This window comes from Gymnoscopelus microlampas (genome assembly GCF_963454915.1).
Source record: "Gymnoscopelus microlampas genome assembly, chromosome: 3".
Taxonomy (NCBI): Eukaryota; Metazoa; Chordata; class Actinopteri; order Myctophiformes; family Myctophidae; genus Gymnoscopelus; species Gymnoscopelus microlampas.
This window is the reverse complement of record NC_139940.1, coordinates 22,880,929-22,895,360: the sequence shown is the minus strand read 5'-3', so window position 1 is coordinate 22,895,360 and position 14,432 is coordinate 22,880,929. Positions and strand designations below refer to the sequence as shown.

General features: G+C 40.6%; 1 protein-coding gene across 5 annotated transcripts in view; it reads right to left on the bottom strand.

Annotated features, from left to right (window-relative positions):
* Positions 1-8,008: 8,008 nt before the first annotated feature.
* The window catches only part of znf385d (zinc finger protein 385D), a 57,314-nt gene continuing 50,890 nt past the window's right edge, over positions 8,009-14,432 (bottom strand). For 3 of the 5 annotated variants that reach the window (XM_084052635.1, XM_084052637.1, XM_084052638.1), the window contains 2 exons: positions 12,111-12,212; positions 8,009-9,656 (listed from right to left, as the gene is read on the bottom strand). In XM_084052635.1, coding sequence (XP_083908761.1) covers positions 9,411-9,656; positions 12,111-12,212 — 348 coding nt within the window. In that variant the 3' untranslated portion in view covers positions 8,009-9,410. The remainder of the gene's footprint in view (positions 9,657-12,110; positions 12,213-14,432) is intronic. The other 2 variants (XM_084052636.1, XM_084052639.1) reach the window with 1 other exon arrangement.

Below are 14,432 nucleotides of genomic sequence, written 5' to 3'. Positions count from 1 at the left end.
TCTGTCTGGCTCAGTCTTTATCCCCTTTTACAGTGTAGAGCAGTGGTTCTCAACCTTTTTAGGTCGCGACTCCCCAAAATAATCCTACTTGAACTGGGGACCCCCCACCCTGATTTAAGTACTGCCTGGGCTTTAAGAACATGACCCCCCCCCACCTGAGAACCCAATTCAAACCCCTCCAACTTGAGGAGGGCATATGAGGTATGCGGTCAGCTGTAGGGTTGGCTCAGGGAAGAGGACGCCCCTGCCTTGCACAGTCCCTTGGGATGTCTGCCACTTATCAACTAGGCAAATCTTAATGATTGGGCATGGGACATAAGCTAAGGCTTGATCACCCTGTAGCTGGCCACCTTTGATGAGGGTGTATAGTGTTTGAAGGCCGAAACACCCCCTGGCACACTACTGAGGATATGTCCCAAAATTGACATCTTACCCCAGTAAGAAAGACACCTCCCATGCCACTCTCGTAACATCAAGGCAAATCTCATGTGAGTGCACACCATCTATTGGCACAATGGACAGTATCAACATCACGTCCCGTGTTTTATGATTCTTGGAATTGTAGGAGTACTTGGAATTGTAGGAGTTGAGGTTACAGTTTGACTCGGTTCCACAGACAAATATTGTGAAAATAGCAGATCTACAAAGCTCTACAAAGGTTGAGAGAACCACTGGTGTAGAGCACCAACAACTGGCCAAGCAGAGATAAAGATGGAAAGAGGTAGACCAGGAATGTGTATGAGAGAGGGAGTAAGACAGTATAGACAGTGTACTTACTGTACAACTGGAAATCATGTGTCATGCTACACCTTCATGGCTGTACAGTAGAGATTGAACTCACTTTTACATCACTATTACTTCATGCCTCTCTTATTACATTGTGACTCCTGGCAGATTTGTGCTATACTGAGCACAGCTTTTCTTTTTCAATCTTTTTTCGGGCTTCAAGAAATGTCTGAAGGTTTACACAAAACATTTGTTTCAAACAGCATCTGTTGAAACCACTGAAACTTCCGACAATATAATGAAATTGAAATTGTGTTGATTTAAGCTTTAACCATGAGCATACAGCCTACAAGATTAAATTGCATGCTAAGTTTTCCATTTTTTCACAAGGGCTGAGAGAAGGTTATATGAGGATACAGGGACCTTCTAGCCAGCAGCACCTAGCCTAATGCCTGTTGATCTTTATTTCATTACATCCAGCTCACACTTTCTCCATATGTTTCAGATTAAAGCAATTAAAGTCTTCAACTGCCACTCTCATTTGATTCACAGAGGTGAAAATGGAGAAAGTAAAGGCATTTGTACCATCATGTATAGGCTGATATATTGTTCAGTCGCTGATATGGAACGATTGCCTTTTACAAGTTCCCTGTCCTTATAATTTATTGCAGCCTTCAGATGTGTTCACACTTGAGTGCTCAGAGCCGCCTGGTCAGACACGCTCTTCCATGTGTTTATAGCTCTGGCTTATTCATCAGGGTCAAACTGTCCGTCTCACTTGAGTGACATCTGCTTGAGCCAATAATTAATGGCTCTATAATTGATGTGGTCGTCATATGATATGGGCGAGGAGATCAGAGGACGATTAGGTCAATTGATAACACATGCAAATGAGGGTCATCAAACAACCTCTGCAGAAAGAAACTAACACTGTCCAGTGTCCACAGAAACAGACTCACTATTATAATCTGTATTATATGTTCTGTGGTATACAAGGTACTAAGTGAACTATTAGCGATACTACAGTACTTCCAAGGTAGTATCTGTTCACTGTTCACTAATGTGATCAGAGGGACAGCTGTCATCAGATAAAATTGTTGCAAAGTAGCCTATGCTATCCATCTATTTCTTGCAATAGTTACCTTAGCTGCTTTAAAAATTAAACTGAATAAATCCTTTATTGTGTTAATATTCTATTGGGTTTCGTAAGACATTGTAGCATTTTGGAAAAGTATAACTTTTTAAACTTTGATCATTTTAAGGCTTTTAAAAGTCTCTGCTTTGTCTATAAGTGTCTATATAGACTGGCTGTAGTTGTTTGCTGTTTTTCTCTATTTTCCAACCGTAGTCCCACATGCAAATACACCACAGTGACAACATGACAATAGCTATTAGCTAAATCTGGCATATTATTACATGCAATCATGTGTATTGATTGAACTGTTCATTAATGTGCACTGTCCCGGATGTAAACAAAGAAAGAAAGACAAAGACTGTGCTGCTTTGTAAAGATGCATAGTTACCATGCATTGACTTAGCACACACAGTATGGCAGCTCTCACTGTCTCATCAGAGACACGGTCACAAATCAATGTTATACATCTTTTCCAAAAAAAAATTAATGAAGGAAATGGTGGCTATATCTCATCAACTCTCTCTCTCTGTAGCTGTGTGTGTGTGTGTGTGTGTGTGTGTGTGTGTGTGTGTGTGTGTGTGTGTGTGTGTGTGTGTGTGTGTGTGTGTGTGTGTGTGTGTGTGTGTGTGTGTGTGTGTGTGTGTGTGTGTGTGTGTGTGTGTGTGTGTGTGTGTGAGAGAGAGAGAGACAGAGAGAGAGGGGGGTGCTCACTCAGAGGATGTCTGTATTAGAAATTAGTTGTGTGCATGTTTGCATACACTACAAAATCGTGAGCATTAATTTCACTCTGTGAAAACTCTCAGAGTTAAATGAACACTCAGGATATTATAGTAAAATTTCAGTTCAATTGCATGACAAACAAAGCTGCTAACAAAGCTGCTAAAAGACCAGTGACAACATAACATACGTTGGGTAGGGTATAATAATCGCATTTACTATAGTTAAGAATTAATGAATTAAACAGACCAGCTCATAACAGATATGTTAGTGGACTAGAAAATCTGATTGCGTCCTTACTCCTTGCTGTAATGTACCACTGTTATTCTGGTAATAATCCTGACAACTAATTGATCCAAGTGGGTGAATGGGTGGTCTGTGTCACTTTGAAAACACAATTCAGCCGTAAACTCAATATTACGGCCCTCTGGCTGGGTTAGTAAGAGTTTGAATAAATCACAGTTGTTTTGAACAGAATTGCTGAGCTACAGAAAAAAAAAACTTGAACCTAGAAGCACTCTGCTAATACATGAAAGGCAGTAAAACTGTAAAACCATGGAGCGTTTAATGCAGGTGTCCTTTTAAAAAATACACACAAAACTATGTTTCAAAAGACACTTGGCCCTAGGGCAGGGTTGAGGCGAGTGCGTGTTTACCTCCTTGTAAACTGCACGTCTGAGTCGAGTAAAGATGTCAAATCCTTATGGACTTGGAATGTTAATTGAGACATTTATCATAAAGCTGAATCAAAGCCTGTACATTGACATGCAAGATAGTTGCCTGGATTTGCCCTCTGTTGTCCCGAGGGAATTCTTGCTTCAGTTTATGTTCACTCTGTTAAAACATCCTGCCTGTGTGAATTAACCTTTAGGGTTGTTTTTTTTTCTTCTTCCTCCAACTGGCCTTAAGACAGGAAGGGAAAAACAGATGAAAATAACTAAGCAATGAACTTTTGACCAGTTTCGATGACAGAAAACCCACTGTTATTAAACTGTAATGAACAACAGGGAGGAGAGCAGTTAATATGCTACATGCTGCTCAGCTCTAACACACTAGTCATTTTTTTGGTTTTCAATAATGCCTGGCTCATTCAGGATCACGACAAAGAAAGGAGGTCCGCACAGTAACAGTTTAAGTAAACAAATAATGTATTAAATATAACTCAATGTACTCAAAGTATGTAAGCCAACTATGAGGTATAATAAAGTCAGTAGTAGTGAAGGATGGGTGTTGGGTGCTACAGTATGACACTGTAGGTGCCAACCTAAACTATGTGTAACATGAACCAAGGCTGAACTGAACACAATCAAAATCCAAACAAAACCAATGTGAGGAGGGGTCCTACGGGGACTGCTAATAACATGGTGTTTCACCCGGGGCGGTGCCTGCATCACACAGCGTTGTGTTTCTGATGCGTGTTCTTGTCGGCTTGCAGGGTAGTCTTGACCCTTGTTTTGTTAGTACGAAGATACACTTAGGTTTTTGTTCCTTGTACTGCTGCAGCATAGTCACCAGGGGAAAACCTACTTGGCATTGTACGTTTCTGCAAACCATGTCAACGTTTCTGAACCAAACGCAATTTAAAAATAGATTATTACTGATTCCCACCCTATCAGTATGCAACTCGGATGATGCTGAGTCAACAGCGTGGCCAGAGATGGGCGCAAATACAAATACTGGGTGAAAACATTTATCACATTACAAATACAAAATGCTGGTCTGAGAAATATATTTGAGATACAAATACGTATTTTGTATTTTGAAAATGCATTTTATAAAAAAGTGATGCAATGATTAGTCAACTCATAGCTTGATTGCCAAATATCAAATTGCCTATGTCAGAATCTCTAAGAATAAATTGATCATACAAGCAGAGTGTTTTTCATGGTGTTTGGAGCAGGCAGCCAAAATGTTTACCACTGTGTGTGAAAGCACAGGCCAGAGTGACCTTGTTATTGTCGAAAGCTAGACAAGAACTATGGGGTGAGACTGAATGCACACCATTGGCTGACACCAGGATACTGACACAGAGCATCAGAAATAAGCAAATATTAGGCTTGTCAGACCATTTATGGGTTATGCACTATCTTTAATGCATAACGACATTTCCACAAGGCTCCATTCACTAGTTGAGCCAAGGTGATATGAAGTCTGTCTCTGACTCTCATTTGTGGTTTGGAACAAATTTTGTTCTCAGGGTGGGTAAGCCAATCAGAGGAGTAGAAGTGACATCTCACATAGTGTTTTGTAAACCTGTGTAAATGTTTAAAATGTGTCTATTTGAGAATAAAATGACATACCGTTATATGTATTGTATGTATTTAAAATACAGAAAATACAAGATCTGAAAGTATCTTAATACAAATTAAATTTTTTTTCCATAAAAAAGTGAAACGGCCTATACTAAGGATAATGCTTTACACTGTTTATTGAGAGTAATCCCCCCATCTAATGACCTTGTCAGCGGTCTGATAGCCTAGTGACATTTATTTTGTATTCATATATCTGGTCAAACATCCCTATACCCCATTCAGTGGTTAATTCATTGGCCAGTTTTCAGTATAGTTGGAAGTTTCATATCTTACACAAACACAGGCTAGGAAAAAAAGGAAGAAAAGAAACCATCTGTGCTTTTTAACAAATTGCACCCTTTGCCACTTGTTACCATAGGCTATTCTGCTCACATTTGTTTTGTCATACATATCATATACAGTATTGATATAATTCACATTTCAAAGCTATTTATAATGTATGTAATGCCAAAAGCTTTCATATTGGTCAAGGCGCGCTGTTGCAATGTTTTCATATTGTGTGCATGAGCATGTGCACATGCGTTAAAGGTGCTCTCCCCCACTTAAAATAGCACTACATCGACCTGTCAAGGGGGAGAAAGAGATAGCCATCTTGAAATCGTCCAGCTTATAAAGGCTCCAAGAAGGTAGTCTCATGTGGTCAGGCAAATCCTACACCATCAATTCCAGTAATGGAGGGTCTGAATCACAAGTCAGTATGTCCGGGCTTGGCCAGAGAAATACTTACTGTAGCCTCTGATTGGCTGGGCTGGTTGGGCCATGGTTGGTCTATGGTTGGATTCATATGTCTGTTCAGGCATTTATTTTTATTTTTATTTTTTTTGTTGGATGTCGATAACCACTTTTTAATAATTTAGTTATTCCTCTGACATGAATGTAGATATTGTCCTGCTGCTGGATGTAGAGGTGTGGGTAATGACGGGCACGGCAAAGATTCTTAATTTTAGCAGACTTTACTGATGTAACTGCACTCAGGTACATACAGACTCCACAACACACAATACGTTGTCTGATTGCTTGATCATAAGAAATGCTGTCATTAAGGCACTCTAGCTCGGGCACGTAACGGGAAACTGTATCTGTCCATGCAGTGAGCTTGAGTACCTGATAACTTAGAAAGTGTCCAACTCTCTTTACAAAGCCAATGAGAGTGCGAATAGAACATGCACATTCAACCAAACTAGGGGGTAACTCAAATATCCAGGTAACACAGTCCCATGCTACACACATCACATATTGTCTCAGAACAAGGTGTCACAGGGCTGTGCTGTCAATCACAAGTTAATATCTATATAATCATTAAGCAAGTGAAACCAATCACTCAATGAGGTGGGAGGGGCCAGACCATTAGGAAGCGGAAGCAGGCCATCACAGACATAAGGCCTATAGGGCCTTCACAACACTGATACGTTCTGTTTGAGAAATGGAGATGTGAATGCCAGATGACAATTGCATTCAAACAAAGGTGTAAGTAAAATGTTTTCTTTTGGTTATAAATTCATTCAAAGACATTCTGATCTCTAGCAGTGAACTATTACTAATTACTACTAACTTCTTGGCTCAAATGTACCACTGTAATTCATCTGTAGTTATGTTGATTTTAGCTTTATCAATGTTTTTGTTAGTTTGTTTTGTTAAATGGTCCCTCATATTAATTGCCATAAAATAGAATACAACTAAGCTGATAAATATTACATTTTCCTAACTAAAGAAGAAGAGGGCTCAAGATTGATAACCTCAAAAGTCATTTTGTTCTCATTTCATAGCAATCATTTTGTCACTGCCTTATTTCTAAGATGGTGGATATCTTATAATTGAACTCATCAACTGTTCATTGTGCTATTGTCTGAAACACAGCTACCACTCTATTAAAAGCTAAGGTTTGCTCAATTTCAGCTCTTCCTGACGCAACAATCAATGCTAGTCATCAACTAGCCAATAGCTGGGAACTGCCCCATGCCTGGATTGAAGCCAGGTGTATACTCAGCTCTAATCTATCTACATTCCAAAGCTTTCTTTTCTGACATTCAGCTTCAGGGTGTGCTATCTGTTTTCCCCTCTGACAGAACTAGAGTCAGTCGATGACATTCTGCCGATAGCTCTGAGGAACAGCAGACAGAGGAGCTCCGCATCCCACTTACAGATGTTTGCGATTATTGTTCAAGGGGAGGGGGTAAATGGGAGCAAGATGGTGGCCACGCCAGGGATCCCCCTCACTGAGCTGCCTGCTACCCTGGCCATCACATCGACTGCTGCATTCGTTTTGGTGTGGGAGCTGGGCTCTGGAAATAAGCTTCCTCCTCTGGATGGACGGCCAAGTTGAGGGAATGCACTGGGAGCTTTTTGGGGGACGATATCCTCCTAACTGTTGATAGATGGATAAGCTTATGGGTTCATGGAAAAGTTCACAGACTGAACAACTGGGTTTAATGTGTCTGATGACTTATGGTATCGTGTTGAACTGGATTCTTCTGAGACATACAGGATCTGCATTTGTCAAATGTTATTTCCATTGGAGGTGAGATAGCAGGTTTTAAACAACAGTGTGTTTGTTTGTGCACCTTTATGTGTATGTGTGCGTGTGCGTGTTTGTGTAAGTGTGTGTGTATGCATACATTGCGGTGGCAACCAAACTGAAGGTTTGGCTGCCACCGCGCTAACAGCTCACCCATCATCAGTTGTTATACATCAGATACATCTAAGTGTGTGTACTTATTGTCTCCGCCAGGCCGGACGGCCAAAAGCGGAAGTTTCGCCAAATGTTTGTTTTTGACAAATTATGTTTCCCTTGGATTCCTTGGATTATTACACAACTCCCCAAATAAGCCACGCCCAATTCCACCTGACAAGTTTTCCACCATGTTGCGTTTTTTTCAATTCTGCTGGCCCACAAGAAGTTACCTGGCCTGGCGGAGACCTGTGCTCCAAAGAGAAATTTTAGTATACATGTGTTGGGTGCACTCCCAATTCATAGATATATCATTTCCTAGATGAATTTTCCCATAGCACTTTATATTAGCCTGAATGTCTACCACAGATATCTACCTCTAAAGTTGATGGTACAAATGCCGTTGATCTACACAGAATGACCAAAAATTAACAAAGTAGGACTCTTTTATTTGAAATTGTTCACCTTATACACATTGACAGGTAATATACACAAGCCTCAGTGGTCCCTCTGACCCAAGACATTGTCAGTGATAATGTGTGCTAGATATCAACTAGGATGGCTTATGATGGATGGAAAGCTTACAATCACTTCTGTACGCACACACACATAAACACACTCATGCACACTACATTGACTGTTTCATTCATTCCATGTCTCACAATCTTACCCTTATTAAATTGTAGTAACATCAAACTGGGAACATACACTTTGTCCCAATTAGACACGTCTCACCAATTAATTGGTTTAATGTCCAAAAGTTTTCACCAAAAAATTGGCCTATGTTGACGCGCACATGCACACGCACACACACACACACACACACACACACACACACACACACACACACACACACACACACACACACACACACACACACACACACACACACACACACACACACACACACACACACACACACACACAATTACTGTATGACAAATACAAACACATTATGCAAGAGATAACACAACACAAACTCTTACCATCTAACACAGTCTAGCCATCTAATGTAGACATCAACTGAGGAGAGGCTTGAACCTCATTTATGCTTCCGTGACAAAGTGTCATGTGACGTGTTGCTTGGCAAAAATAACGTATCATTTCAACAAAAAAAGGTGTTGTGTTTTCAATTGAAAATACATTATCTTTTCGCATGACACTGTCACAGTATCATAAATCAGGCTTTAAAGTGCATACAGCAAAGGACTTGTTTTCTAATCATAAACAGCCTGTTAAACTATGAGTGATGGTAACCTCCACTAAAGCAATGATGTTAGTGCCACACTGTGTCTTTACAAATAGTAGCCTACATAGTACAGTACATCCCTACCACATTTAGCTAGAGCTGAAATTGTGCCTTGCATTGCACACTAATTGACACTGCATAGTTCAAGGGTTTGTCTTGTACATTATTGCGGTAAAATACAGGTCCAGGTCCAGGGATCCAGTATAGTCCATGGGCACCTGAATGGCGCACAAAATGACTTCACTATGCGCATTGCCCAGATATAGCTGAAGAGAAGGGTGGTTTTTAGTGGGCTTTACCAAATCAGAAATATATTAGAGAAATAAATCCAATTCAAAGTCCTCTGGACTGCAGTCAAGTTTAGCTTCAAATGGTGGACTGTCAATGTGGATCTTGAGAGATCTTCCAAGCAGGGAGAAGTTACAATCAGTAGCATCCCCAAAATGTTTATGTTTCACTCATCACTGAATGATGGAGGATGAAGGTAGCCCAGATATACAGAAGGTTCATGGATTCTAACAAACGTCCTCAGCCTTCCCCCCGGGGTTAAGTTCGTGGTTGGTTCTTGATGGGAGGGGTCTGCATATCACCATATCAGACGGGTCAATAGGGGGCGAACAGAAGCTGCGGATGGGAGGTCCTGACGGGCCCAGGGGCCGGGCGAAGCAGTGCCGCTTGGAGGGTCTGTGCTTGGAAGAGGGTAGTGGTCGGGGCGTGGTTGGTAGTGTGTGTGGAGCGGAGGGAGAATCCGTTGCTCAGGGCTGCGGCAAGTGTTGCTGCCAGGTGTGCGGGCATGATCTGTGAAGTCAGAGGCTGGCAAAGGTCCTTTCCAATGGTCAACTTTGCCTGCTGGAGAAAGTAGATATATAAAAACAAAACAAAATCAATCCCATCCTTAAATCACACAGTGTAATAGTCAAACAAGCAAACTGGCTTTTAAAACATAACTTCAGGACACTAATGATGAAGTCCAGTGGTGTGAAACAAAGCCAATTTGAAGCATAACTGCTGATTATGGGGGCAATCATTCTTTACACAGAGAAAAGAAAGAACAAAAAGAGAAATACATAAATACGTACATAATAAATAAATATGAGAAGTGGAACAGAAAGAACCATCTCAGCAAATAAACAAAAATCTACAAAGGCCACCAAAGTTATCTGACTTAATCTTCTGTATCAGTAATGGGAAAGCTAAGGTTTCACAGCAACGCAATGGCAGCAATTGTCATGGGTTATCAATCACTGACTGAGGCATTGTTACCCTATGGGAAGCATTCTTTACTCTCTGCTCATCAAAGATCCTCGTCTCCGTTAACTCAGTCGATGATGGGTTTCAGAAAAGTAATTTCCCCCATACTGTTAACCCCTGCATTTTGTCTCAGCCAACAGTGGGTGTGATGGATGCCATTTCAAGGAAGCTAAGATGGAAAGTCAGGCACACAGCCTGACTTTGCTTCTCCACATTTGCTCCTCTATCCATTACTCTAGGCTCGGATCAAAAGGTTTTTTTTTGCATTTATTTCAATCTGCTTGAAGTAGTACCAAATGGGCAAGGTTTACTGCTCAGTGACCCATTTCAGTAAGAGCACATGCTTATAATAGTAAACTGTTATTGTTTAATTATTTGAACATTCCGGAGGGAACATTAAGCTCACAACATGTCGCAACGCAATGTGTAGCTTGTATATCGGTTGTTTTTGGTGAAGAGATTTTGTGAAGATGGAAAAAAGCTCTAACAGCCGACTCAGGTCAGTTTAGTCTAGCGGGTTTAACCCATTAAGACCGGGAAAGCATCTGCGTCATTTTAGATTTCTTTGGCTATTAAAAAATAGCAGATATACAAGCTCATAACGCGGCATGACCTTGTCATAGCGCAATGAACTTTGTGCAAATCTTTGAATATATATTTTTTTAAGCAAACATTTGTAACTCAAATCTTTGCTTCTGGGGATTCTAATGTCTTCTAAATCCTAACAGTAATCAGTGGTTCTCAAACTTTTTCATGTCAAGGACCCCCCAAAATTATATGTATTTGGCCATGGACCTAGCCTGACACTCAGCCTGAATTTTAATTTTGTTTCTATTGGGCTGGTGGTTAGATTTTCATCCGAGAAAACCCCGCCTTCTACAGCGTCACCAGACCAAGCGATTCAGAAAATAATTTGTTCCAGGGACCCCCCCCCCCCCAAGCAAAGATTTGAGTTAAAGATGTTCGCTTGAAAATATATATATATATTCAAAGATTTCCAAAAGAAAATGAAGATTTTTCAAAAATAGCAGATCTACAAGCTCATAATAATGCACAAAGTGATGCACTATGAGCTTGTATATCTGCTATTTTTGAATAGCCAAAGTACAGTATAAAATAATGGTTTAAGTGGTTACACAGGTGCGTTGCCGGTTTTAATGAGTTATGTGGTTAGTCATGTCATACTGGGATCAACACGGCACCCAACATTTGAGTTGCAGAGGTGTGCTGTTCTGCAGGTCTAATAAAACACCAGATGCAGCAGTGACTGTACCTTGGTTGTTAGTGTCACAGTGACCTATTCTGCTCAAGTGACACAAACCTTTTCATGTCAAGGACCACCCAAAATTATTTGAATTTGGACGCTGACCCCCATCTAAAATATGTTTGTTCCAGGGACCCCCAGAAGCAAAGATTTGAGTTTAAAAAATTGCAGATCTACAAGTTCACAGCATGGCATGAAGTGACGCGCTGTGAGCTTGTATATCTGCTATTTTTGAATAACCAAAGTATAAAAAAATGGTTAAAGTGGTTAAAATCACGGATGCTTTCACAGTCTTAATGGGTTAAATGAATATAGGGAGAGTGATAGTGAATTTAGAACAGTCTTCTGCGGCTGACATTCTACCTAGTAAACCCCCACTCATTTGGTAGGTGCCCCTTACAGATTAAACCAACAAAAATAATGATGTTGAAATAGTATTTGACCCAAGTCTGCATTACACCATTCAGAGTGCTTGGCTCAGACCTTCTTTTTATAGTACCTAGTAAATGTACCAGACTGTAAATCTAGACAAAAAAATTAAAGACAAAATAATGGCAACATATTTTTGAATTCCAAAGAAATGTTGATAATCTATCAGGGCTTTAATTAGAATGATAAATGATAAATCCTTCTACTACCAATTATTTTGTTAGTGTAGGTGTCATGTTTTGACAAATAAGTATTGCTCTTGAGCTGACATGTTTATCTATCTACAAAATAAAAAATCAATTGTCGTGGCTGTTGCGTCTACAAAGACATATTGTTATGATAGTCTTAAAGGGACTCACCGGTTGTTTGCTCAGACCTTTCTGTGGCTTGCTGTAGGGACTGTATTTGGGTTTGGCAGGTTTACCTGCAGCTCTGTCTTTATGACGTCTGCTGCTGATGTGCTGGAAATTAAACAATAACAAGCTGCATCAAACGTCAAATCATCTTAATTAGAGCCACTCGGTTGTAACCATACGGTATATTGACAAATAATGCAAATAATGTAACATAAGTAGGTATACAACATTCATGTGCACTGTCAGAGAGAGTGCAATTATATGTAGTGTGTTTGTGCGCGCGTGTGCACGTGTGTGCACACACACTATAAATTAAATCCACCAAAAGCCATTCATTCTGTGGAAATTTCCGCAAGCAACTACACTCCCACCTGTGCACTCACTGTGAGGCACTCTGGATAAGACCCATGGATAAATCCCTGAAATGTAAAATATGTCACGCACACATGCAGTACAGTATGTGTGTGTGTGTGTGTGTGTGTGTGTGTGTGTGTGTGTGTGTGTGTGTGTGTGTGTGTGTGTGTGTGTGTGTGCGTGTGCGTGCGTGCGTTCAGGCATGATACCATACTGCTGGCATCAGGGACTTTCGGGTGATTTACACTTAGTTGCGTGCTAGTGTCTTGCACCAAAAGGGTCCACCAAACAGCCTATGTCTGTTCAGTATATGTAAGCCATACAGTGTATGTAGGAAATATTTATAACTACATCCAAAAGTCTAAGAATTTAATGGGCACAAGCACATGCCAATGAGCAATGACAGATTTGGGAAAATGGCTTTTAGTCAGACATTCAGTAGTGCTTAAAATGGATTTAATAACTTGTTTCCTATTCTTCTAGGACTGAGTCAAGCTGAAACTGAAATGTGTCAAAATTAATCGTCTTCATTTAGGATAATGCCATATGAAAGTGCTCACTCAAAGTCTCTGAATTAAAAATGTATATAATCTGTCTATTTTCAGTAAGAAATGTCAAGGCTGGCGCTGACATAAGCACAACTGAATTTAACATATAGTGCCTGTCTGCCAGAAATAAAATTAAATTGATGGATGAAATGTGCCAAAGATTCAACCCAAATTCCTTTCCAGTTTATATTGAAGATTTCAACTACACAGTGATGATAAATATACTGTTATACTGTCAGAAGTTTAATTGGAATAATAATTAGGTGGGCCAGGAGCCAATGAGAACAGAATTAAAGAGTTCAATCAAGTTAAAGCTCTCAATGATATTTAGCCAAAGGCGCACTGACGGGTATAAAGGCGGGGTGAGGTCAATGTCTAGTAGAAACCTACTGATCTACTCCCAGCTTCAAGTACATAAACATACATTCACGTTGCAACTCAAGTCAAATCAAATACAGGCCAAAACTGCAGTTATCGGAATTATTAGCAATCATGTTGCCTTGATTATAAGGCATTCCAATCTATCCAACCCTATTTCTCATCTGTCTTTCTCTTCCTGCCTGTTTTTTGGTAAATCTTTAACTCACCCTCTTTAATTCTTTGCACGCACACATGCACGCACGCATGCCGCACGTACGCACACGCACGCACGCACACGCGCGCACGTGCACGCACACACACACACACACACACACACACACACACACACACACACACACACACACACACACACACACACACACACACACACACACACACACACACACACACACACCCCTCCACGCCCACATGCTGTCCCTAGTCTCTCTCACACACACTTATGGCATCCCAGCCTGTGTCCTCAGAGCATGTGTGGACCAGCTGGCGTGAGTGTTTGTGGATATTTTCAACCTCTCCCTCTCCCAGGCTGTGGTCCCCGCAGGCTTCAAGATGTCCACCATTGTGGCTGGTGTCCCCAAGCACTCCAAGTTTTAACGTGTCTGAATGACTGGAGAGCTGTCTCTGTCACCTCAATTGTCAGCAAATGCTTTGAGAGGTTGACTAGGGACTAGTACATTTGTTCCATGCTGCCTGCCACACTGTACCCATGGCAATTTGCATATTGTCAAAATAGATCCACCGACGACACAATTGCCATGGCTCTTCACACCGCCCTTTCTCACCTGACAGCTACAGCTTGGCATTCAGCACCATACTTCCTGCATAGCTCGACGCAAAGCTCATAGATCTAGGTCTGAACCATAGACATAGTCCTCACTCGGTAGAACCAGTAGTCTAGAAACACTAGAAACATACCCTACTTTATCATTAATTTGAAAATGAATGAGACCATGATTTACTAAACGCATATCATGATGATTTTAAAAAGGCTTTAAACTAGCGATTGAAAACATTAAGTGTTTATGAAAATGTTTACTAAGGT